At 44.4% G+C, this 26,713-nt stretch overlaps 1 protein-coding gene across 2 annotated transcripts in view; it reads right to left on the reverse strand.

The window, feature by feature from the left end:
• SLC23A1 (solute carrier family 23 member 1) overlaps positions 1-26,713 on the reverse strand; it is a 67,190-nt gene that overhangs the window by 23,668 nt on the left and 16,809 nt on the right. Inside the window, exons 1-5 of one of the 2 annotated variants that reach the window (XM_083730381.1) lie at positions 13,764-13,989; positions 8,479-8,598; positions 4,517-4,674; positions 4,323-4,411; positions 2,385-2,452 (exon numbers count right to left, since the gene is read on the reverse strand). In XM_083730381.1, coding sequence (XP_083586507.1) covers positions 2,385-2,452; positions 4,323-4,411; positions 4,517-4,674; positions 8,479-8,598; positions 13,764-13,799 — 471 coding nt within the window. In that variant the 5' untranslated portion in view covers positions 13,800-13,989. Of the gene's footprint in view, positions 1-2,384; positions 2,453-4,322; positions 4,412-4,516; positions 4,675-8,478; positions 8,599-13,763; positions 13,990-26,713 lie in introns of those variants that run through there. The other variant, XM_083730382.1, reaches the window with a different exon arrangement.

Below are 26,713 nucleotides of genomic sequence, written 5' to 3' on the forward strand. Positions count from 1 at the left end.
ACGAAATGCAGGTGCTTCCTCCTCCAAGTCAAAGCTTCTAGATCAGAGGCTATCAGTGCAATCCTATGCATGTTAATCTAGAAGTAACTCCAAGGTGGGAATGTGTGTGTAAGCTTGCAGCCTTAGGTTGTACACCTTTGCAAACTTGCATTAAGGGTTTATTTTTTAAAAAAAAATAATATTTATTTATTAAATTTGCATGTCATCCTTCATCTGGAGATCTCAGGGAGATGCATAAAAATACAAAATAAAAGCACAAGATAAGGGTTGCAACCTAAGTGATCCCAAACAAGGAGGAAAATCAAATTTGTAATTCATTTAAGAATTATGCAACCTGAAGGAGGTCTACAAACTAAGTCAATTTCTGCAGATGTTATCAACTTGCATAATGCATCCCCATCACAGAATGTGGATTTTCTTGTGGGATGTAACTTCACAAGAGCAGCCAAATACAACATTTCCTGTTTGCCCAGAGTGGACACACAGGGGAATGTTACTCCAGCCAGGAGGACTTCCTGTCATACCTGGTCTGGAGCATCTTCTCCCTGTGTGTGACTAGATAAATGGGCATGACCCTGGCAGACCCTACAAAAGGGCTGGTCGCGCAGACATCTTCCCCTCCTCCTTTTACTTTTTCGCCTTGTTCCCTCTTGATGCTTTTGCTGTCTACATGGGCTCATTCGCCACATGGGATGAACCCACACTCTCTTCTGTAACTACAAGCTAAAGCCTGATTTCAGGATCATACTGTGAACTGAATGCAAGTAAACTTCTAACAACTTTTAAGAGAGGAGTGTTGTGTCCTTATTCTTTTAAGAGGGAATAAAGGGGAATTACCAGGAACAATCCAATCTGGACAAGCCAGACTGGATTGCTTAACTCAAGAGACTCAAACGAATCTATCAACTAGCTTCCTCCAATATACAGGGAAATGTACTCTGCCGATCAGAAGGTTGGTGGTTCGAATCCCCGCAACGGGGTGAGCTCCCGTTGCTCGGTCCCTGCTCCTGCCAACCTAGCAGTTCGAAAGCACGTCAAAGTGCAAGTAGATAAATAGGTACCACTCCGGCGGGAAGGTAAACGGCGTTTCCGTGCGCTGCTCTGGTTCGCCAGAAGCGGCTTAGTTATGCTGGCCACATGACCCAGAAGCTGTACGCCGGCTCCCTCGGCGAATAAAGCGAGATGAGCGTCACAACCCCAGAGTCGGCCACGACTGGACCTAATGGTCAGGGGTCCCTTTACCTTTACCTTATTAATTGTATTTCAATAATAATAATAATTTGTTTATTATTTATACCCCACCCATCTGGCTGGGTTGCCCCAGCTGCTCTGGGCAGCTTCCAACAGAATACAGTGGTACCTTGGGTTATAGACGCTTCAGGTTATGTGATTTCGAGTTGCGCCCAAACCCAGAAGTATTGGCACAGGTCACTTCCAGGTTTTGGCGCTTGTGCATGCGCAAATGCACTAAATCACACTTTGCGCATGCGCAGAAGTGCTGAATCGCGACCTGTGTGTGCACAGATGTGGCGCTGCAGGTTGCGAACATGCCTCCCGCATGGATCATGTTCACAACCCGAGGTTCCACTGTACAAAACATTTCATAATGTTTTATACCACTTAAAACATCTAGAACAGGAGTAGGCTAAATGGCGACCTCCAGACATTGCTGGTTAAGCCTCTTACTATACAATATCATTGTTCATGCTGGCTAGGGCTCATGGCTACATCTTGGCTACCCCTGATTCAGATCACGAATAAGACAAAGGGGATGGTGCAGCAGGGGGCAGATACCAAAAATCACTTTTTCTTGACTCCTTTCAATTATGAAAATTAAGCTTGCAAAGGCAAACAGGACTCCGTTGATAATAACTTAGCTTTCCTGCAAAAATATATCCCTGCCCATTTTGGTTCAATTTGTTTTTACTGAAAGATTTCCACGGATAACAAGGGTCCATGTAATGTCTCTGTTTTCAATTCACAGAGTCCTCTCTACAGATTAGGCATTGTGAGGTTGGGGGGAGAAAGAATGGGTGTGTGTGAATAATGATCTTTCATTCTTTTGCATAGTGTATGTGTGGGGAGGGGGTTGTGTTAGCACCACAGCACTGGGTTCTTCACCTATTCATTTATGTGTTTTTGTTGGCGGTGTGACACGTTGGCGAGCCCAGAGCGTGGCTGGTGGGTTGCACTCAACTGATTGCGGTGAGTTTTGTTTGTGTGTTTGAGGGAGAGGGGGGCTGATGGGTCAAATTAGCCTTATCGATTCATATGCTTCCGTTTTTGTTTAATATGCATTACTTCCAAATAGCTCCTTGGCTATGAAAGCCTGTGTTACTTTAGAGATGAGGCCCCTTCCTGGAAAAGGCTGCTGTTCAACTTACCTCTCTCATTCTCGGCTGCCAAATGTGGGACGTGTTTAAAGGTAATGTCCAGTTGCCATAGATCTCCCCTGCATAATGAGGCAAGAAAGGTCAACAGATAAATATAAGCACAAGGCCAGTAAGCAGCCTGTTTAATAGAGACCGAGAGAGAATCAGTTAGCAAATGAAGCAAATGAATAAACGGACATAAATCTGACATCAGGAATCACAAGACAGAGAAACCAGTAGGAGAACACTTCAGTCTCCCAGGACATTCTATACAAGATCTCAAAGTAGCTGTTTTACTACAAAGGAATTTCAGAAATAGACTGGAAAGAGAAGCTGCTGAATTGCAACTTATTACCAAACTTAAAACCATGGAGAGACCTGGTCTGAACAAAGACCTTGGATTCTTATCTCATTATACATGACAAAGCCATTTTTCACCTTCTCACCCCTTGCTTTTTCCTGTAAGACCTATTGCAGTCGTTAAGAGTCGTCAACAGGCTCATCACAGCTATCTGCCAATCACCCATTCCCACCACCCTTCTGAGGAATACCCCTCCCCACCTTCTCACTATATAGAAGGGTCTGGTAACTTCTGTTTCAGTGTATCTGAAGAAGTGTGCATGCACACGAAAGCTCATACCAAGAACTAACTTAGTTGGTCTTTAAGGTGCTACTGGAAGGAATTTTTTTTGTTTTGACTATGGCAGACCAACACGGCTACCTATCTGCAAATGAAGCTTGTCAGGCAATTGCAGCAAAGCCTTACACTGTGTTACTCAACCTTTCTGAGTGAGGCACTTTCCACACAGTCAGCAATTAACACAACAAGTGCCCAGTTGTTAAATGTTTGTTGCACGCAATCCAAGCATTCCCCCTTCCAAGTTTGCACTTCTGGTTGCTTCCCAGCACCAGACACATCATATTTTTTTTAACGGAGCACTGAAATTCTTACCCATCCTCCCACACTATCCCTGCACATTCACTGCTATAATAATTGCCGCATGAGATATGGTTGCAAGCTCTCTCTCTATTAGCAGAAATATGGAGTGAAATGCTGGTGAATTTTCAGTTCTTTTAAAAAGAGTTACAAACTCATGTGGACACTGAATTTAAGCTTGGAAAAGTGAGGATTTTTAGTATTTATTGCATTTTAGTCACTTTTTAAAAACAAAAACTAACCCAAAGCAGCTAACAACATAGTACAAATATTAAAAACTAAATATAACAATCAGGATAGGCATAACCGAGAGAAATCGAAATTGACAGATTCACAGATTGACTATGCATTATGTTACCACCTTGGAAGCATGGAGAGGCCCTCAAATTATTCCTGCTCACTTGCTCTCCTCTCTATTTAAATCTCCCTTTGTGTAGAGGTTTTCAAAAGGGATACATGACAAATCTGAAGAATCATGAATTGTGCAGGCAATTTATGTTAGCCAGATTTAATATGTTTCCCTCAATAAGAGGAAGATATTTAGCTCTCCCAGAATCAGAGCATCTCTGCAAATGTAGTAAACAGGAACCTGATACTTTGGAGAATATTTTCTTTTCTTGTGATTTTGGCAATTATGTCAGAAGACAATTATTAGAGGCCTTACAACTTAACAGGCTCAATTCTATGCCACCAACGGTTCAGGACCTGCTCTCGGTGGCTGAATTTTTGAGTGCTGCCCATGTAGAAAGACTGGGCCATTATAAAGAGATTTAGAGGTTCTTAATTGATTGGTGATGCGGTAGCGTTATACTATATTATTTATGCAAATTGATTTTCTCTGGAGTTAAAGATCTGACTGGGACAAACCTTGTTATGCTGAATTTGTATTTTGCACAATTTGTATACGGTGTTTGTTTGATAATGTGGGGTTTGCTATGCCTAATAAAGGATTGACTTTTATTATTCCTGTTCTTTCCCCTCACAACCTTCAGGATGAAACGAGTTTCAATTACCTTCTGGAGGACATTTCCATTTCTCCAGGGCCAGAATAGATTTGGCGGGAACCAGGAACGCTAAGGCGCTGGCTTGAAACAGAGGCAACCTGGATTGCCAAAAAGAAAGAGAGCGTGACTTGCCGCCATCAGCCTCCCACAACTTTCTTAAGTTCGCCGAAGGGTGGGGAGGTGAGGAGCTGAGCAAAACTTACCTAATTCCCACAGTGCTTTGGATAAGAGTCGTGATCCCAACACAGCTGAAGATGGTACCAATGAGCTGGCTAATTGTGTATTGGTCCTTCCCTACGCACAGGGATTCTGCCAGTAGGAAGGGAACTGCGATGGTGCCACTGAAACATGTCAAGTAATGCTGGAGGGGGGGAATGGGAAGGAGGCTAGGTCAAAAGAGCACCTGATTAGAAACGTTCCCAAAATTTAAACCGCAGCTCAGGACCGCAATACTTCTGTATCAACCTACTCCGTATAAACCTACCCCTGAGATTTCAGCCTCTGAGGCCCTTCTTCACATGCCTCCTCCTCAAGAGGTCCAGAGGGTGGCAACACGAGAACAGGGCCTTTTCCGCACTGGCTCCCCATTTGTGGAATGCCCTCCCCAGGGAGGCTCGCCTGGTGCCCTCCTTTAGGCACCAGGAGAAAATGTTTTTCTTTAAGACACCAGTCTGGAGGGACCCTTATGTGACTGACTGACTGACTGACTGACTGACTGATCGATCAAATTTGTATACCGCCCCATACCCGTAGATCTGAGGGTGGTTTGCAACAAAAAACAACAGTATTAGAAAGCACAAAATGCACAATAAAAACAAGAGCAGGCCTTTGGCTGATTAACATTCTATGTCCTTTTAAAGGTGTTGTGGGATTGAGGTTATAGGGTTGTTCTTGTTTTTATTGTGCATTTTGTGTTTTCTAATACAGTCATACCTCGGGTTGAATGTGCTTCAGGATGAGCGCGTTCGAGTTGTGCTCCATGGCGTGTTACTTCCGGGTTTCGCAGTTTGCACAGACACTCAAAATGACGTCACATGTATGCGCAGAAGAGCCGAAACGTGACCCGCGCATGCACAGACATGCGGACACGGGTTATGTTTGCTTCTAGATGCGAACAGGGCTCCGGAATGGATCCCGTTCGCATCTAGAGGTACCACTGTACTGTCGTTTAATGTTGTAAACCACCCTGAGATCTACGGGTACCTCGGGTTACATACGCTTCAGATTACATACGCTTCAGGTTACACACTCCACTAACCCAAAAATAGTGTTTCAGGTTAAGAACTTTGCTTCAGGATGAGAACAGAAATCGTGGTCTGGCGGCGCGGCAGCAGCAGGAGGCCCCATTAGCTAAAGTGGTGCTTCAGGTTAAGAACAGTTTCAGGTTAAGTACGGACCTCCGGAACGAATTAAGTACTTAACCCAAGGTACCACTGTATACAAATTTGATCAATCAATCAATCAATCAATCAATCACATAAGGGTCCCTCCAGACTGGTGTCTTAGTCCATATGTATTCTGCCATGTGTGTTTTCTCTTTTCGGCTCTTGATTGCACAAAGCATTAATAATAATAATAATAATAATAATAATAATAATAATAATAATAATAATTTATTATTTATACCCCGCCCACCTTTCTGGGCCTCCCCAGCCTCTCTGGGCGGCTTCCATAAAACCAAAAATACAGTAAAATATCACACGTTAAAAACTTCCCTGAACAGGGCTGCCTTAAGATGTCTTCTGAATGTCAGGTAGTTGTTTATCGCTTTGACATCTGCTGGAAGGGCGTTCCACAGGGAGGGTGCCACCACCGAGAAGGCCCTCTGCCTGGTTCCCTGTAGCTTTGCTTCTCGCAATGAGGGAACTGCCAGAAGGCCCTCGGCGCTGGACCTCAGCGTCCGGGCAGAATGATGGGGGTGGAGACGCTCCTTCAGGTATACTGGACCGAGGCCGTAGCAGATATAGGTCATGCATGCCTAAAAAATACCCATCGTCTTTTCCCAGGCTTCTTCCAAATCTTTATGTGTCTTTTCCCAGGCTTTTTTTAATATTAAAAAGATTTAATATTAAAAAGATTTGGAGAGAATGTGGGAAATGATTGATGTCAAAAAAAACCCTGAGATTGTGTAGGATCTGGTGGACTTATAGAGCAAAAGACTTTGCCCCTGCAAGATCAGCCCATCCCTATAGAAGGAAGAAGCCAAAGAAGATAAGATTGGGGGAAATTAATTAAAGAACTATGCAGGACATATTAGTTAATTTGAAACCCAAAAAAGAAAAGGACATTGTCTTTTTTTTTTAAAAGGGAAATGTTTAAGGCATACTTTTTTAAGGGTTGTGTATGGATTTTTACATAAGTACAGTGGTGCCTCGCAAGACGAAATTAATCCGTTCCGCGAGTCTCTTCGTCTTGCGTTTTTTTCATCTTGCGAAGCATGGCTATTAGCGGCTATTAACGGCTTAGCGGCTATTAACGGCTTAGCAGCTTTAAGAAAAAGGAAACAAACTCGCAAAAACTTGCAAGACGTTTCGTCTTGCGAAGCAAGCCCATAGGGAAATTCGTCTTGCGGAACGACTCAAAAAACGGAAAACTCTTTTGTCTTGCGCGTTTTTCGTCTTGCGAGGCATTCGTCTTGCAAGGTACCACTGTAGAACTTTTAAAAGTCACTTGTATTAACATGAATAAGGTTTTGAAATTGGATTGTTAAGAATATAAGGCTTTACACAAGTGTATGAATAAGCTAATATAATGGAACCATGAGGGGGAATGGAGGGAAGTCAACTGAGTTAAGATTTAGGATTTGAATTTATATATTTGTTTTGTTTTGCTTTAAATTTGTGTTGTTGTTTTGATTTTTGTGAGTCTTTTGTTATTTTTGGGGAAATTTATAAAATGTCTAAAAAAAATACTAATCGTGAGATATCCAGATCACTCCTTTTAATAGCAAAAGGTGTCAAGAGATAGGACTAAAGCCAAAATGGAGCCACTGACAGATAATAGGGAGGTGTCCATACGCTCAAAGGAACCCCAAAGGTTTGCAAAAGTACAAACATCTTTTTAAAAACACCTGGAGGGACCCCAAATGTCCAAATACCTTCCCTACAGTCCCCTTCAGTTCCTGATATCATGAAAAACACACCTGCAATTCATAGAATCATAGATGCATAGAATTGGAGAGTTCAAAGAGATCCGATGATCATCTAGTCCAACCCCCAGGAATGTAGGAATATTCAAATGTCCTGTATGGAGATCCAACTTGCCACCTTGTTTGTGTATACAGCTGAAGTGTGAGTATGCACCCAATTTATCACTAAACCAGCAGCTGGAATTATAGGACACTATTTATAATTTGGGACGCGGGTGGCGCTGTGGGTTAAACCACAGAGCCTAGGACTTGCCGATCAGAAGGTCAGCGGTTCGAATCCCCGTGATGGGGTGAGCTCCCGTTGCTCGGTCCCTGCTCCTAACAACCTAGCAGTTCAAAAGCACGTCAGAGTGCAAGTAGATAAATAGGAACCGCTCCGGCGGGAAGGTAAACAGCGTTTCCGTGCGCTGCTCTAGTTCGCCAGAAGCAGCTTAGTCATGCTGGCTACATGACCTGGAAGCTGTACGCCGGCTCCCTTGGCCAATAAAGCGAGATGAGCGCTGCCACCCCAGAGTCAGTCACGACTGGACCTAATGGTCAGGGGTCCCTTTACCTTTACCTATTTAGAATTTACATGGGTGGGGGGTGGCACAGCGTCTTAGTTAATTCTGCACAGAATTTAAGTGATTAAAATGCATTTTATATAAAGTACAAAGGGAGAGTCAAAAGGGAAGATCAAGGCAAACAATTTCATAGAAATCAACACTGTAAATCAACAAGGCCAATTATTTAATCGATGTAAACAATGAGTGGAAAGTTATAGGCACCTTATGTGTGCCCCTAGTAACTTTTACTCCCTGTACTTTTACAACAATAGTATTGCTAATGAGACTACTATATCGTATAACAAAATCTGAATACTTAACAGCTAGAGACCTTGATAAAGCGGTTTCAGAAAAAAAGCAGCATGAGACTTATTTGGAATGGGGGAATGCACAAAAGTCATGAGGAACAGTTGAATTTCTTTGGCTCCACACCTCAAAGCACGTCACAAGTGGAGCTGGATTACACCTTTACCTGAAATCCCAACAGGATGCAGAGATACCAAGGTGGCGCATCTTCAATTCTATAGATCATATCAAAATCCTTCTGCTCAGGATATATAGGCGGTCCGGCATGGTTCCCATCTGCCTTTTGCTGGAAATAAAAGAAGAGGATTGTTAAGAGACTGAACCAGGGATAGCTAACCAAGGATAGGTCCTCCAGCTGTGGACTACAGCTCCCATCATACCTTAGTACTGACCATGGTGAGGGAAGTTGTAGACCATCACATCTGGAGTGAATCAGAGAGTGGAATGCAGGAAGAGTTTGTTTTCTGGCTTGGACCTGGTGCTGCTATGCTAATGTGCTGGGTGTGATCAAGGCAGGTGGGCACATTATAACCACATTCCAAGCCACATTCCAGATGTACCTGTGGGAGGGGGAACAGGACTTTGCAGTAGGAGGGGAACGGGGTGTCTGTGTTGGTTTGTCATTTCATTGCTCTTCCAAGAAATCTCCCGCCTGGCCGAAATTGAAGCTGGACGAGGGGAAACAGGCATTCACTTCCAGGTGAGGAGAGGCTGCCAGAAAAATCTTGCAAACAGGTGTAGGCTTTGCTGATCAAACAATACTAGCTGTAACATTCCTAAAGGAATTCATAGTTCTGTTGAGAATCCCCAAATAGTCGAGAGCCATGGAATGACAGGCACATCAACCCAGCTTTGGATGAACTGTTGGAATCCATTATGAAATATACTCGGAGTCGAGAGTGGATTTCATGCTCTTTATTCAGCTCATAGTGGTGAGGAGGAATGGAAGTTCCCCCAGAATGTCTGCTTTATATAAATTATTTACACAATGGGCCCCACATGATTGGCTATTTCTGGGATTCTCCTGTAGACCAATCAGGTTGCGGATTCATTTCCACCTGGAGCTGGATTGGGTGGCTCCTGTGGACCAATCAGACTGCTGCATTCTGGATCCTATTGTTCTAGGACCAATCAGACTGCTGCATTCTGAATCCTATTGTTCTAGGACCAATCAGACTGCTGCATTTTGGATCCTATTCAACTCAGTACATAACACATTATATAAGCAGTATTGCACGTATGTGGTTATTGGAGGATGTGGATAGTGATGGGGGGGAGCGCTTTTTGGAATATTTTGGGGGCAAACCCATACAGGTACCTCCTTACACATAAAGATTGTCAAGGGGGTGCCTCCTAGGGGTGCCCTCAACTTCTGAAGTGAGGATGGTAGCTATTGGAGAGGGAGTGCCTTTTCAGTGGTGGCGCCCCAGTTGTGGATTGCTTTTCCCAAAGTAGTTTGCCAGGCACCTACTATACTGTCCTTTCTACATCTACTTCTTTTTAGATGCAGTTTCATGCATCTAACTGTTTTATGCTGCTTTTTTTCTTTTTCCTTTTTGCTGCTGTTAGCAGCACCAGAGGAACTACTCAAAGAGCTAGGAGCTTGACTTGAGACAAACAAAATGGAAAAGTACTCAAGTAGCACATGTTGTTCCACAGAGCTACAGCCCAGTACTTCTTTCAGTACTGGGCAATGTGCCCAGGAGTCCTGGGTTCAGTGTAAGAAGGTGAAGGCCAGAAAACAGTACATGTGGCAAGCCAGACCTCAGGGGAGACTCCAAGAGTTCAGCAATGAATGCTTTCTTTACCTGCCATCACTAGGGGTGCTTTGAGATGTGCACAGTTTAGCAGATCCAAATCACTGCTGTCCTTTTTTGAAAGATGGAAGTGGAATAACAACTCTGATTCCACAAACTGAGAATCCAAATCACATCCTGTTGTTAATTGGGCTCTCTCTCTTTAATAATAATAATAATTAATAATAATAATAATAATTTATTGTTTATACCCTGCCCATCTGGCTGGGTTTCCCCAGCTACTCTGGGTGGCTCCCAACAGAATATTAAAAACACGATAAAACATCAAACATTAAAAACTTCCCTAAACAGGGTTGCCTTCAGATGTCTTCTAAAAGTCAGATGGTTGTTTATTTCCTTGACATCTGATGGGAGGGCGTTCCATAGGGTGGGCGCCACTACCAAGAAGGCCCTCTGCTGGGTCCCTGTAACCTCACTTCTCTCAGGGAGGGAACTGCCAAAAGGCCCTCAGAGCTGGACCTCAGTGTCCGGGCAGAATGATGGAGGTGGAGACGCACCTTCAGGTATACTGGACCGAGGCCGTTTGGGGCTTTAAAGGTTAGCACCAACACTTTGAATTGTGCTCGGAAACATGCTGGGAGCCAATGTAGGTCTTTCAAGACCGGTGTTATGTGGTCTCAGCAGCCACTCCCAGTCACCAGTCTAGCTGCCGCATTCTGGATTAGTTGTAGTTTCCGTGTCACCTTCAAAGGTAGCCCCACGTAGAGCATTGCAGTAGTCCAAGTGGGAGATAACCAGAGCATGCACCACTCTGGTGAGACAGTCCGCGGGCAGGTAGGGTCTCAGCCTACGTATCAGATGGAGCCGGTAGACAGCTGCCCTGGACACAGAATCGACCTGCACCTTCATGGACAGCTGTGAGTCCAGAATGACTCCCAAGCTGCGCACCTGGTCCTTCAGGGGCACAGTTACCCCATTCAGGACCAGGGAATCCTCCATACCTGGCCGCCCCCTGTCCCCCCAAAACAGTACTTCTGTCTTGTCAGGATTCAACCTCAATCTGTTAGCCTCCATCCATCCTCTCTTTTCCCAAACCCTACTTTGAGGTGGTTGTGGGTAGATTTCTATTGGGACCATTGTATGTGGGGAAAGGAGTAAATGCTCCCTTTCTCCAGTGCTCCGCCTTAACATGAATCCCTGCCGCATCTGCCCCAGGTGCAATTGAGAGGCTGCAGAGTAAAGAAAATAAATACAGCAGTACCTCAGGTTAAGTACTTAATTCGTTCTGGAGGTCCGTTCTTAACCTGAAACTGTTCTTAACCTGAAGCACCACTTTAGCTAATGGGGCCTCCTGCTGCCACCGCGCTGCCGGAGCACGATTTCTGTTCTCATCCTGAAGCAAGGTTCTTAACCTGAAGCACTATTTCTGGGTTAGTGGAGTGTGTAACCTGAAGCATATGTAACCTGAAGCGTATGTAACCTGAAGTGTATGTAACCTGAGGTAGCACTGTAGAAGGTAATACAGTGGTACCTCAGGTTACATACGCTTCAGGTTACAGACTCCGCTAACCCAGAAATAGTACCTCGGGTTAAGAACTTTGCTTCCGGATGAGAACAGAAATCGTGCTCCGGCGGTGCGGCAGCAGCAGGAAGCCCCATTAGCTAGAGTGGTGCTTCAGGTTAAGAACAGTTTCAGGTTAAAAACGGACCTCCAGAATGAATTAAGTACTTAACCCGAGGTACCACTGTACTATTTGGAAAGAGAACAGTTATGGTGATAAGAATTGGTCCCTAGAGGGTAGAGATGGTCTATAGAGAAATAAATGTCTAGAACTCAATCTGTTCAGGTCACTACCATCCTGTACTGTATAGGGAGAGCTGTAGAAGCTGGTAGAGCAACACATTCACGGCTTATCTACACATGAGGAAATACTGCAATTCTTCTGTTATTACGAACTCTGAGAGGAACAGCTGCTGAACTGGGGAAGCACAAGAGGGGGTGCTTTGTTTAGGTGCCCCACGGCTCGTTTCACAGTAAATGAACACTGTGGAAGCCGCTTTTATCAACCTGGGAATAATCCATACATTTCGAATGGTGCAAAGCAGCAAGTTGGGTCATGTATGGACTGGCACCTAACTAAGTTTGGCGAAAAGAAGCGTTAGAAATTGCTTGAATGTCAAGTTGGCCATCTGTCACCATATGCAGAATGATAGTCACTGAAAACTTCTGAGATAGGGATATGTACAGTGGTACCTCGGGTTAAGTACTTAATTCGTTCCGGAGGTCTGCTCTTAACCTGAAACTGTTCTTAACCTGAAGCACCACTTTAGCTAATGGGGCCTCCCGCTGCTGCCACGCCGCCAGAGCACTATTTCTGTTCTCATCCTGAAGCAAAGTTCTTAACCTGAAGCACTATTTCTGGGTTAGCGGAGTCTGTAACCTGAAGCATATGTAACCTGAAGCGTATGTAACCTGAGGTACCACTGTATTAGAATCAATGCAAAGCAGGGTTGATTTGTATTCTTGTTTGAAGAGATTTCCTTTATTTTCAGTGAATGTCCCATGTTCTGTGAACTCCACGCAACATCTGTGGTCTGTTTTGATTCCCTGTTTACCTTCTACGGTGCTAAAAAAAGTTTTCAATGTTTGTTCTCTGGTCTCGTGGTTTCCTTATCCTCTTATAATAGCTACAAAATACACTTCCATCCCCTTTGCCTCATGTAGAGATGGGGGAGAAAGTCGGTTCATTTTGGGTTGAAAGGGAAATCTACGGTACCTACCTACCTATTGCAGGAACCTCTTTAGCCGCACACCACCTCTCCAGCTGGGAGACCGCACGTGGGGCTAAAGAGGCAGCCTCTCCTCTGCGTGCCTTTCCGCTGCTCCCCGACCTGCTCTTTGGGACTGGTGATGGCCTTCCCCCCGCCAGCCCCAAAGAGCAGGTTGAAAGGAGCCTGGAGAGCGAGAGGGGTAGGTGCGCACCGATCGCTCTCGCTCTCCAGGCTTCCAAGGTAGCGGCCTGATGGTGACTGAATGCACCTTAAACGGCACCTTGTTTTAGAGGGGGAAAACAAGAGGGGGAAAATTCTCCCCCTCTCTGCGCAGCACCTCCTGCCGCTTCGCTGAAGGGGCGCTGGGCAGAGAGGGGGAGATTTATTTTTTTTCTTGTTCTCCCCCCTCTAAAACAAGGTGCGTCCTATTGTCCGGTGCGTCCTATAGAGCGAAAAATACGGTAATTCACGCTTTAAAAAGAGTGCGCAAACCTAAACCATCAATTGGAATTTGCACTTCTCTGAATTTTGCTGCGCAGTTCTCCAGCTGAGTAATGTGTACAAAATCACATGTACTACAATAAAGTGTGCATATAAATGCACATTGGTGAAAAAAACATTCAAAACCACATTGTTTTAGGCGAAACTGCTGCAAAAAAAATGTGTGTACTAGGCAGAATTGTGTACACACGTGTATTTGGAAGAAAATTGCAATAAAATGGTGAATTTGCATGAGGATTTTTTTAAAAAATGCAAACCAATGTAGAATTGCAGAGAATCAAACCTAAGACTAGAAAAAAATGATAAAGAGAGAAACAAAAATTGACAGATTTCCTTATCCCTGGCCTTAAGCCATACTTAAACATTTCCAAGCAATAAATTTTATGCAGGTCTATATGTTAATTTGAAGCAGTCGATTTACCTTGAAGTGAACCGGGCCTTCGGAGCTGCTTCCCATTCCTATGCAGAACCAAAGAATAAGGAAGTCTGACTCCAGGCATATTTATAATCTCTGTGAGGACTTTAGCCAACATACCAAAGATTGCCTGTCAATCTGTAACCGCAGCTATTGGCTGCTGATTGTGAAATAAATTTATGGTATTGAAAGCTCACACATCAGTCCCTATTGAGCAGGACATTACACGGATAAAACTCATCCCTACCAGAATGTCAGTTTTCACAGCTTCCGTGGCTAAATATTAATAGAACGGAGTTATTGCACAACCGACTGGCTAGATGATAGTTTGCACAAAAATTCGACTCAGACAGCCAGGATCCAAACGTGACATTTTGTTGGAAACCACAGAAACGAAAACATCTCCGTTAACATTGTTTTAATAGGTGGGTAGGCGGCAAGAAAACAAGGCAGCCCACACTGTTTTCTGTCATATTTTTCTTTAGTATCCCTTCCAACCCCTTCCCCAAATTGTACCACATAACCCAGTAGTACACTATGTAAATTACTTTAATTTCTACATCTCCACAGCCAAATCTCAGTCTGCACTGAGACACTAAGGTTATGAATGAGATCAGGCAGTTTCATTAATGATATAATTGTTAGAGAAAGAATAGGATGTAGAATAGAAAATAAACATAGCGGATGGTATCCAGCATAACTCAGAGTAGACCCATTGAAATCATTGGACCAAAGTGACTTAAGTTTACTAATTTCAATGGGTCTTCTCTCCATAGGACTTGGTTGGATATCGCCCACTAGCTGTGAATCAAAAAAGGCATATATTATCGGCTTGATAGTTCTTTTCAAATCTGAAGATTTTTAAAAGCCAGGATATTGCATTAGAGATGGGAGCACATCTGCAATTACCTGCCCCTTGCTGTTCTTCGCAATTCATATCTGCTTGGGTTGTCTCTTATCAGCCTTTCTTAAGCAAATGTGCTCCACAACATATATACTCCCAGTGAAAAGGTGCTTTCTTCCTCCTTTCAAGAGTATGACTCAGGATTCCTTGTTTTGTTGCTAGTGGAGCTTTGGTTTTGTCTTGTTTTTTTTTTAAACAACAAGAACAACAACACTTAATTTGCATGTGCAGTGCCAGTACACACTGTAATATCTTTGCCCAACTGTGGCAAACCCCACCCACCTGATACGGAAGGGGGGGCATGTCTTCTTCACCTTCTTCTTCGCTACAATATATCCATTTATTTCAAATTGTCAATGTCAAAAAGGACTAGAATCTATAAAATTCATAGAAAATCAACGTGCCAATTTGCTAAATTTCTCTAGGACTCTATGACACCTTGCCTGTCCTCCATAATCCCTCAAGCAAGGTGTCAAGACCCTAACCCTGTCAAATCACTCTGCCAAGCCTTTCCTCCGGGCAATGCCAGGTGGCAGACTATACATAAAGGTAAAGGTAAAGGTACCCCTGCCCGTACGGGCCAGTCTTGACAGACTCTGGGGTTGTGCGCCCATCTCACTTAAGAGGCCAGGGGCCAGCACTGTCCGAAGACACTTCCGGGTCACGTGGCCAGCGTGACAAAGCTGCATCTGGCGAGCCAGAGCCGCACACGGAAACGCCGTTTACCTTCCCGCTGGTAAGCGGGCCCTATTTATCTACTTGCACTTTTAGGGGTGCTTTCGAACTGCTAGGTTGGCAGGCACTGGGACCGAGCAGCGGGAGCGCACCCCGCCGCAGGGATTCGAACCGCCGACCTTTCGATCGGCAAGTCCTAGGCGCTGAGGCTTTAACCCACAGCGCCACCTGCGTCCCATACATACATACTTGGACCATTGTCTTCTCATCACCAGTACTCAGGAAGTGCTTATCTGCGCATATCTCCAGCTCTGCGTATTCCCCCTCCCTCCTCTATATGTTAATCCGGTGTAACCCAACCTCTCTTTAATGTATTCATGATGTAACTGAGATGTATTTTGCATTGTATTCTGGGACATGGAGGGAAGTTTCAAAAGTTCATGTCACCCCTTTCTTGCTGTTCAATCTCGCCTTGAACCTGTTGCACAATAAACTTGGATCTTCTGCAGCTTGCTCCTGTCTCCGGCTGAGCTCATTTTCCTCCGCAGGGACCCGCAGACTTAGTCCGACGAGCTGGGTGGCAGAGCAGCCTCGCACCCAGATTTTACCGTAACACACCCCAGTTCCTTGAGCCATTTATCATGGGATTGTGAAGTAATCGAGGTAATCTAGGGCCATAAACAATCCTCCTGGAAAAAAAGAAAGAAATAAGATGTCTGTTGGAGGGGAGGTGCTGAATAGGTGCAAAATGCAAAATCTGCTTAAGAATGATTTAAAAGGAAATGGAGGATCTGTGGTTCTGTGGAGGGGAAGCAGCAATAGTGGAAGGGTGAGATGAAGGGTTGTTACTTAAATTTAGGGGAGAAACGAGTGCTTTCTGCTATTAGATGTGGAAGGGTGAGATGAAGGATTGTTACTTAGATTTGGGAGAGAAACGAGTGATTTCTGCTATTAGATGATGTGGAAAGTTCCTGTTGGTTTTCAAAAGATAAAGTGCTTACACAATACAAAATTTAATCTTACTAAAGCTTAGTTAGGCTGGACTAATAAAGAAGACTCGGGGCATACCTGGATATGAAGTAATATAACAAATTAATTTTTTTGCAGCCTTAGGACTAAACAAATATGGTTCTTCGCTTTCTCCCAAACAACAGTTCAGTAGGAAAGAGTCCTGTAATTTAGCGTAGCCAAGGCTGGCTCTGTTTTTGAATCCTCTGTGTTCTAGATCATTCTTTTGATTATCTTGATGCCATTTTCCACCAGCCCATGAGACTGTGGATATCTAGGACTCAGAAGTATTCACAGGGTCAGTGTTCCTCCACATTACAAAGGAACACAGGGTCATTCCATGCCAAATCACCTGATTTTAATACTTGAGCGTGCTCTCACAACTCAGATTTTCTTTTAAAAAAATTATGTGTAATATAAAAATGATTACCTATGAGATAACCTCAAATGAAGAAATTTTTTTTGGTCCAAAATTGAGCACAGGACAATTTTTTGAAAATTTTGATTTTTGCGCTATTTAGGCTAATGCAATTTCTGCATCAGTTTAGAAAAAACCTCCTGTTTCGCTTATTTTTCATGGTGCCAGGGTGATTTGGCATGGAATGACCCCACAGGGGTGCCATGTTTGGTCCCATCGCTGTGTTTGCATGTAACATCCTACCCTCAGAAACACACTGAGGATGGAGCATCTAGAGAGAACACTGATTGCACCTCAGTTGGAATGCAACTGTGAGTAGGTCTATGAGAGGGCCTTCTCGGTAGTGGCACCTGCCCTGTGGAACGCCCTCCCATCAGATGTCAAGGAATTAAACAACTATCTGACTTTTAGAAGACATCTGAAGGCAACCCTGTATCAGGAAAATGTTAATGTCTAATGTTTTACCATTTTTTATGTGTTGTTAGCCACCCAGAGTGATTGGGGAAACCCAGCCAGATGGGTGGCGTATTATTATTATTACAGTGGTACCTCGGGTTACAGAAGCTTCAGGTTACAGACTCCGCTAACCCAGAAATAGTACCTCGGGTTAAGAACTTTGCTTCAGGATGAGAACAGAAATCGCACAGCGGCAGCAGGAGTCCCCATTAGCTAAAGTGGTACCTCAAGTTAAGAACAGTTTCAGGTTAAGAACGGACCTCCAGAATGAATTAAGTTCTTAACCCGAGGTACCACTGTATTATTATTAGGTCACTGCCAAATGACTGGACAACAGGTGACAGGTACATATTTAATAGCCACAAGGAAACATCATGTTTTTTCAGAGTGCCTACTACTATTACAACAAGAACAATGACGAAGAAGGAAGAACAATGCCAATTTTAATGTACAAATGGTTTAAAAGGACGACACATACCATAAATATACTTCTGCAGATATTGTAAGCTCTCTCTAATCCATCTCTAAACAGTTGCACTCTTTTTCACCTCTTTGTCCCACCCAAGACCAGAAACAGGTTGGACAAGCCCAGACTTGTCATGCTATTAGGCCTATTTCAGAAAAGGCAGTCTGGGTAAATAAGGAAATGTATTTCTGTTGACAGCCAAATTTCATATAAGTGTATAACTAAATCTCATTTTTGTAAAAGAGGAGTCAGTTCACGCTGGTACTTCCTGGTTTGCACGCTGCACCTTCTGCCTAAGGTGGCAAACACCCACCCACCCACCCACCCACACACTTATATATATATTCCACCTGAAAGTCAATAATAAGAGAGACAGGTACACTTCAGCATTCCACAAATGGGGAGCCGCCACCAAAAAGGCGCTGTCATGGGGCAGCACCAACCAGGCAGCACCACCAACAAGGTTTCACCTGACATTAATTCTGATGTGTTTCATATGTATGGCAACTGGAGTATCCTGATCATTTTTACCAGAAATGTTTACATAGTCCACTCCCGTGGCACCTTCTGCTCCATGCTGGTGATGCTCAGAAAAGGCACTGTTGTTGTGGCCATGTAACCACGCAACAGGGACGCGGGTGGCGCTGTGGTCTAAACTACTGAGCCTAGGGCTTGCCAATCGGAAGGTTGGCAGTTCGAATCCCCACGACAGAGTGAGTTCCCTTGCTCGGTCCTTGCTCCTGCCCACCTAGCAGTTTGAAAGCACGTCAAAGTGCAAGTAGATAAATAGGTACCTTCCAGCGGGAAGGTAAATGGCATTTCCGTGCGCTGCTCTGGCTTCACCAGAAGCGGCTTAGTCGTGCTGGCCACATGACCTGGAAAAACTGTCTGCGTACAAATGTTGGCTCCCTTGGCCTGTAAAGCAAGATAAGTGCCGCAACCCCAGAGTTGTTCATGACTGGACTTAACTGTCAGGGGTCCTTTACCTTTAACCACGCAATCCACTCTAATCATCTGGATGGGATAGGACAATGTTCTATGAAAGTACAGGATGAGCTGCCCTTTAAAATATCTACTTGTATAGAAATCCTCTCACAGAAAGGTTTGTGTCCATAGCACTACACTGATTTCCTCAAGTGGTTTAAAAGATACCCTGGTGGGCTTTTCTCGTGCCATAGTTTGTTCTTGGTGAAATAGCTTTTTGTGTAAAGAGTATATCTCACAGTACCCATTCGTTTAATTTTAAAAAGAAACAAGTGATTAGCAAGGAAAGAGTAAGGGGAATGGCATTGTGAGTGGCCTTTGGGGGACGCTAGTGACAGAAAGGTCGTGATACCCAGTGGTTAGCGTGGGGGGTGCAGGGGGGGCCGGCCGCACCGGGTGCAACATCTGGGGGTTAGGGTTAGGGGGCGCAAATCCACGGGTTAGGGGGCGCAAATTACTTGCCTTGCCCCGGGTGCTGACAACCCACGCTACGCCACTGGTGATACCAATTCTCCCCTTATGGTGAGGAATGTGTAGCAGAATTATTAGACATAAGAACAAAGAGAGGCAGAATGCTAAACGGTTGGCAGAGGAAGTTGCTCATTCCAGTGTATAGTCATTGAATTCAGGACTTTTGGCCAGTGTCAGCAAGGAAATGGTTAGATTCAGCACTTACAATTCAGGTTTGCCACATACTCAGATCAAAGTCCATCTCTTTAACCACAGCTCTTTTAACTAGGGGTCTATTAATAAAAGTTGTAGAGAAATTAAGAATTAACTTCTTTGCAAGGCCTCAAAGAACAGTTGCTATTGTTTTAGTTGAGAAGCAAGTTTTTACAGGCTGGTGGGACCGCAAATACGCTAAAGAAGGTTCCCCTCCACCTTCCTCAAGGATCCCACAGATTGTCCCCCAAATCCAGTTTAAAAAAAAAAAAAATAAGAATGCAAGTGCAAACCACACATATAAGATTAATGAATAATCAGGAAGAATACTACCGGAACCTTTCCTCTTGTATTGCTGAAACTAAGAGCAATAGCCGTTTGGGGAAGAGGGAGGAGGAAAGATAAAAGCAACTGTAGAAAAATGGAGTCTGTTTATCATTTACTAAAATTACAAAAGGCAAGATTTTAATCTATACTCGTTAGAAGGAGTGTATTATATGGCTCGCATATCATTGCTTTGATATGTGATTAGTGTTGTTGATATTGTTATCATTTAATAAACATAAGGAAAGGCGGGAGGTAGAGATTAATAATTATATACAGGTGCAATATATTTATTCTTATGTCTTTTATGACAGTATTTTAAATGAATAATAAAATCTCTCCACTAGTTATATGATATTTATTATTATTATTTGTGTATTTATATACCACTCTTCATCCAAAGGTCACATTTAGGTAGTATACAATGGAATATTATATCAAATCTCTTTTTTAATTTTGTATGATTTTTAGTAATGCAGTAGCATATTTCTAGTATTCTGTGCTGTAAAAAAAAAATATTCTTTCTTTCTTTCCTTCTTTCTTTCAGAAATGCATACACAAAGGCAGCAAACATACATGCAGGAAAAATGAAAAAGAATACATTCTGCTGGTTTATTTATTTTTTAAACCACGACTCTACTTTAAACACATCATCATAAGGCCCTCAGACTACCTTCCCGAAAGGTCTCATAATGGAATTGCTGGTACAACTTGTATAAGTCAGGTACCAGTTTGCTGAAAGTCGTTAAACAAAAAACCTTGAATCCAGGCAATATGGAGGACGAGCCTGCTGCAGATCTTAGCAATTTTTTAAAAAATATTTTATTAAGGGTTTTCTTGTTTTACAGTGTAAGTGTAATGCCTCGTATTTTTCCCCCCCATGTAACATTTTTACAAATCCGTTTCATTTGTTGAGGCATTAGGGGGAGAAGAAAAAAAAAGGGGGGGAAAGAAAGGGGGTGGAGGGAGGAGAGATGGATGGGGGTGGGGTGGGGTAGTGGTGTTTCTATTATGCTTAAAGTATGTAGAGTTTGGTGTCAGCGTTGTTTGTGTTGTTCACTTGTGTTCCTTTGGTGGTGAGAGAGGTTGGGGTTGGCCTAGGGTGTGATTGTTTGTGATTGGCTGTGGTGATCTTTGTTTTCGTGTGTGAGTGAGGTGGGTGGGTGTTTTGGATCAGGTTAGCCATATTGATTTGTATGCTGTTGGTGGATTATTGTCATTGTCCTGTTGGGCTGTGTATGTGATAAAGGGGAGCCATACCGGGGTGAAGGTGTCTTCTTCTGTTTGTCCCCGTGTCAGTTTCAGTTTATTAGTTAATTTTTCTAGTAGGGCTGTTTCCCATACTATTTGGTACCATTGGTCCATGCTTACTCCTGACAGGTGTCTCCAGTGTCTGGTTATGGTGTCTCTGGCTGCTGAAAGTAGGTGGGTTATGAGTTCTTTGTGGTGTAAATGGGCATTGTTGTCTTGGAAGATGTTTAGTAGGGCCAGTTCTGGGGTGAAGTCTAATACTTGCTTAGTTATTTTACATATTTCTTGTATGGCTGTTGTCCAGAATAGTTGAATTTTGGGACACTCCCACCACATGTGGAGGTATGTGCCTGTGGAGGTGCACCCTCTCCAGCATTTTGGTGAGGTTCCTGGGCGTATTAGCGCTAGTTTCCTTGGTGTTAGGTACCACCTGTAGGTGAGTTTCAGTGTGAGTTCTTTTCTTTTCGTTGATATGGATTTAAAGGTGGGTTTAGACCACATTCTGGTCCATAGAGTGGGGTTAATCTCATAGCCTATGTCATTCTCCCATTGTTTTTTGATTGCATCAGATCTTAGCAATTTGTGCTCTAAGGTCTTGTCAAGCATGTTATGGTGGCTTCCAGGCTGTTGCTATTTTCAAGTGCGATTCGTTCATATTCAGGTAGTGCAGTTATAGTTGATCGGGAAGTCTTGCACCCCAAACCCAGGAAAATGCACCGGAAAGTGTGGGATAATGCTTGCTTTGATGTGATGTCCATTCAGCTTCCCACAAACATATCACAATGAGTGCTCATTAAATAGCCCACTCACATGTCCTTTTAAATGTGTTGGTGAGAGTGATGGGTTATTGATTTCCTTTTGATTTCCTTCTTGTTTTTCTTCTGCATTCTGTGCTCTCATTTTGTAGTTAGATGTTGTGAAACTGCCCTGTGATCTGTGGATTATGTTGTTGTTGGCGTCCGTCTGTCTCGAGAGACAATGGAGTGCCCCTCCAGGGGTTGCAGTCAAACTGCTGGAACCTGGTGTGGCTGCAGAGGCGGGTAACTTGTCATTGCTCCCTCCAGGGCCGGCTTACCCTTAGGCGCTAGGGGTGCGGGGCACCCGGGCTCTCAGGGGCGCCAGGCCTAGAGTCTGGGGCCGAGATTTGGAGTCTGGAGATTGAAGAGCCAGGCCAGGCAGCTTCCGTCTCAAGCCTCTGCAGGGATTGCTCTCCTCCCTCCAACCGCAGTGGCATGGGAGAGAGTTGTGCGCCCCCAAAAAACAACAACTCTGAGCTGCCCCCCTAAAATAGCTCAACAACTTTGGCCTGCCCCCCCCAATTGGGGGTGCTGGGCAGTTTTTTGCACCCCGGCGCCATATATGCTGGCTGCTTCCCACATTGTTTTTGCAGCACTGAAATGACCTCTTTGGTTTGTTTTTTTTAATAGGATATTTATTAAGTTTTTTTAAAGTATTACAATAAAAATGAAAAAAAAAAATAACAAAAATACAAAATAAAAATAAAAACACACAGATTTTCTATTGCTAGTTTTCCTTTAGCTTGTTTCCCGGACCTCCTCATACCTCCCTTTTTTGTATTCCACTTCAAATTGTTGGTTCAGCAAATCCTTACCATTAGATTTTTACCTGTTTATAACCCTTTTTTCATATTCTCTTAAAGCATTACAGCTGGAAACCACTTAATTTCTATCCAACATCAATCTAACATTCATTAATTTTACAATATTTCTGTAGATAGTCTTTAAATTTCTTCCAATCTTCCTGCAGTGGCATGGGAGAGAGTTGTGCGCCCCCCCCAAAAAAAACAACAACTCTGAGCTGCCCCCCTAAAATAGCTCAACAACTTTGGCCTGCCCCCCCAATGGGGGGTGCTGGGCAGTTTTTTGCACCCCGGTGCCACATATGCTGGCTGCTTCCCACATTGTTTTTGCAGCACTGAAATGACCTCTCTGAGGTGCAAGCCTGGACAGTGTGTATGGAGGTGCTGGGCTGCCCAGATGAGAAGACCCCCTTCTTGGCCCCATTGATATGGTAGACAAACTGCCCCAGAAGGAGCATGATGTGTCTGTCTCCCATCAGAGGTGCTACCCCTCCCCTGGCACCCATACACCCCTCTTTGGATGAAGGGTGGCATATAAATTTAATTCGCCATCATCTAGTCTCTCTCCAAACAAATCACGATGAATGTGAAATGAACAAGTTGTCTAATGGGACGCGGGTGGTGCTGTGCTCTAAACCACTGAGCCTCTTGGACTTGCCGTTCGGAAGGTTTGCGGTTCGAATCCGCTTGACGGAGTGAGCTCTCGTTGCTCTGTCCCAGCTCCTGCCAACCTAGCAGTTTGAAAGCATGCCAGTGCAAGTAGATTAATAGGTACCGCTCCGGCGGGAAGATAAATGGCATTTCCATGCTCTCTGGTTTCCGTCACCGCGTCCCATTGCGGCAGAAGCAGTTTAGTCATGCTGGCCACATGACCCGGAAAGCTGTCTGTGGACAAACGCCAGCTCCCTCAGCCAGAAAGCGAGATGAGCGCTGCAACCCCAGAGTCGCCTTTGGCTGGACTTAACTGTCCAGGGGTCCTTTACCTTTTACCTTGAAATAAAAAAATAAGGTCTTGTATATATAATAAATGTTCATAAATGTACCAAGCAAACACATACCTACATAAATAAATAAACCACATATCTGAAGCAGCACAGGAAAACAGCCATGAAGCCATTTTTTGGCTCCCAAACTGACCAAATGTTTTCTCTGCAAAGTCAAAGGAAAATGGAAAAGCCTCCCCATTGTCTTTTCCTTCACAAATCCTGTCTTAAGGATATATCTGTGTATGAATAGGGTGAGCCTGTGACCTGGCTCAGGAACTAAGTATTTATCATTACAAAAGACTGGCCAGGCTCCCCAGGGTATCCAATCAAGTAAGCATTAACAGGTAACCTGCCAAACAGGAGGTAAACAACCACTCAGATTTCTGCTGTAGACCGCCCTTTTTGTGATGTAGGTATGATGTTTCTGGGGGGGGGGGTGGTCTTGGACTCCAAGGCGGGCAATTTAAAATGTCTATATAAGGGTGGGCACACCTAGGTTCTGGGTCTTCCTCCTTTCCTGCCTGAGAGGGGAGCACCCTGTTGCAACAGATCAATAAAGATCAGGCTTAATAGCTGCTTTGCTTCTCAATATTCTCTGGTTGGCCTCTGTTCTTTTCTCTGACCGATGGAGAACCTACAAAGGACTCTATGAGGGCTCTTGTGTCCCCCATAAAGGAATAAGGGCAGTTTAGTTTAGTTTTGTTTCCTTTGCCCTTTTTTTTTTCCTTTTCTGTTTTTTTTTTTTTTATATGTTCTGGGGATTTTTGTCTGTATAGTACTATTTTGGATTCAATGTTTGTAATTTTTGTTATGATTCTGCATTGAAAATAAAAAAATTAAAAAAAAATTAAAAAAAAAAAGGAATAAGGGCAGATTTTCGTTTAGTATAACCTTTACCAAACAGGTTGTCTAGAAGCACCCCATGAAAGCATTATGGGTGAAACCCTCTGGGCATGACAACTCAGCTAAGTCTTGGTGGGTGGGTGCTGCTGCTGTTTGCCATGCTCTGATCCACACAGAGTGAAGATCAGGACTCTGCTGTCCTTTTCCGTTATGCTAACTTTTGCTGCCACACAGAGGCACCGTGGAGGAAAAGGCAGGGGATGTTCTGTTGCCAAAACAAGCTTATGAGTTAGAGGAGTTGAGTGCTAGCTGTTGGAGTTTGTTACCGGGGTAGGGTGAGGGGAATTGTAGTTCTGAGAGGGGTAAACCACAGTTCCCAGAATGTCTTTGTGGGGCAAACTGCTTTAAATGTGCAGTGGCGTGCGGTGAAATTTTTCGTAGGGGAACAGTTAGGGCCAGAGGTGCCACCATGTGAGGGCAATGGGAGGGGCAGATGACGGGATGTGGGCATTGCAGCTGTCTCCCTAAACTGGGGGGGACGCAGGTGGCGCTGTGGGTTAAAGCCTCAGCGCCTAGGACTTGCCGATTGAAAGGTCGGCGGTTCGAATCCCTGCGGCGGGGTGCGCTCCCGCTGCTCGGTCCCAGCGCCTGCCAACCTAGCAGTTCGAAAGCACCCTCGGGTGCAAGTAGATAAATAGGGACCGCTTACCAGCGGGAAGGTAAACGGCGTTTCCGTGTGCAGCTGTGGCTCGCCAGAGCAGCGATGTCACGCTGGCCACGTGACCCGGAAGTGTCTCCGGACAGCGCTGGCCCCTGGCCTCTTGAGTGAGATGGGCGCACAACCCCAGAGTCTGTCAAGACTGGCCCGTACGGGCAGGGGTACCTTTACCTTTACCTTTACCCTAAACTGGGCAGAAGCTCCCCAAATTTGGGAAGGAGGTGCCAGGCCTCTGATAGGATTCTTGAGCCCTGCTGCCTCCTTCTTAAAGCCGGGCGAATATGTTATGTGCCAGCCACAGTAGTGGGAGTCACTGGACCTCACTCGTACCAGGTGGCACTCGAAAACGGACCTTTGTGGTGCCGGCACATAGACCAGCTTAGGCGCAGGGTTGGGGACTTGGACACTACCGTGGTGCCCCCAACTGCGCTCGTGGCTCCGGAGCAGACACTTACAGATGGCGAGGCTCCACCTACACCTCTCTCACAAATTGTCGGCGTGGAGCCGAACCAAGCCGCTTCAGAGGGTCTGCCGGACTTCCTACGGACTCAGACCACTGCCATGCCTGACATTCCGCCAACTCCACTCGTGGAGGTTCCACCCACAGCGGCGGATCCAGGGGACTTGGTTTCAACACCACGTAGGGTCGCACCACAGCCTCAGCAAGAATTGGGCGGCCCCCCGGACCTGGGTTCCGGTCCTCGGCAGTCTGTCAGAGTTTCCAAGCGCCCAACATATTTAAAGGACTATGTTGTTGGACATGGAATACTGTCGGCCTAATGGAAGTAGGTGAAATGTAAGCAATATGCTTTTGTGCCTAATTGAACCATTACGTGTAGTGCTGTATATAAGGAAACCATTACGATTGTAACTAACGCCTTATCTCAGTGGGGAGGGGTGTTATGTATGGAAGTTCTCACCCTGGGCCAGCAGGGGGATACTGTAGATAGTTTTCGCTCAGGTCCACATATGCAAATAAGGGACTGAAAGTGACATTCAGTGATTGGATAGTTACAGAAAGTGGTTACTGTTGCGTTGTAGTGGAGCTCTATATAAGCAGGCTGGCTGAACCCTTCAGTTCAGTTCCGTTTATTCAGTTCCGTGAATAAACAAGAGCTGTTTGAAGAATCGCTGTGTCGTCTGATATGTTCACCCACAACTTAACAGAATATATGAGTCCTGGTCTGTACTATGATGTGCTGTACATTTTGTAAAACGCTTTACGAGACGATATCATTGTTATTTGTTTTTCCATCACAAAAAAACCTACTAAGAGGGTATGGAGTTATGCAACCCCCGAGCCAAGGAGATAAGTAACTATAAAACCTTTCAGAGACATCTGAAAGCAACCCTGTTATAGGGAAGATTTTTAAATGCTGAATGTGTTGTTATATTTTTACACATGTTGGGACCCACCCAGAGTGGCTGGAGCAACTCAGTCAGATGGTCAGGGTATAAATAGTAAAATTATCGTCATTATTAAATAGGACACCCCTATTTTCACTGGAGAAATGTTGGAGTGTGTGTGTGTGTGTGGTATCCAACATTCGTCATGCTCAGAGTAGACCCATTGAAATGAATGGACAGGGCCAACTTAGATCCTTAGGGCTAACTGGGTATATTTTAAGTAATCATACCCTCCAACATGTCTTGAGTAAGC

The sequence above is a fragment of the Podarcis gaigeae genome (assembly GCF_964106915.1).
Source record: "Podarcis gaigeae genome assembly, chromosome: 3".
NCBI classification, from domain to species: Eukaryota; Metazoa; Chordata; class Lepidosauria; order Squamata; family Lacertidae; genus Podarcis; species Podarcis gaigeae.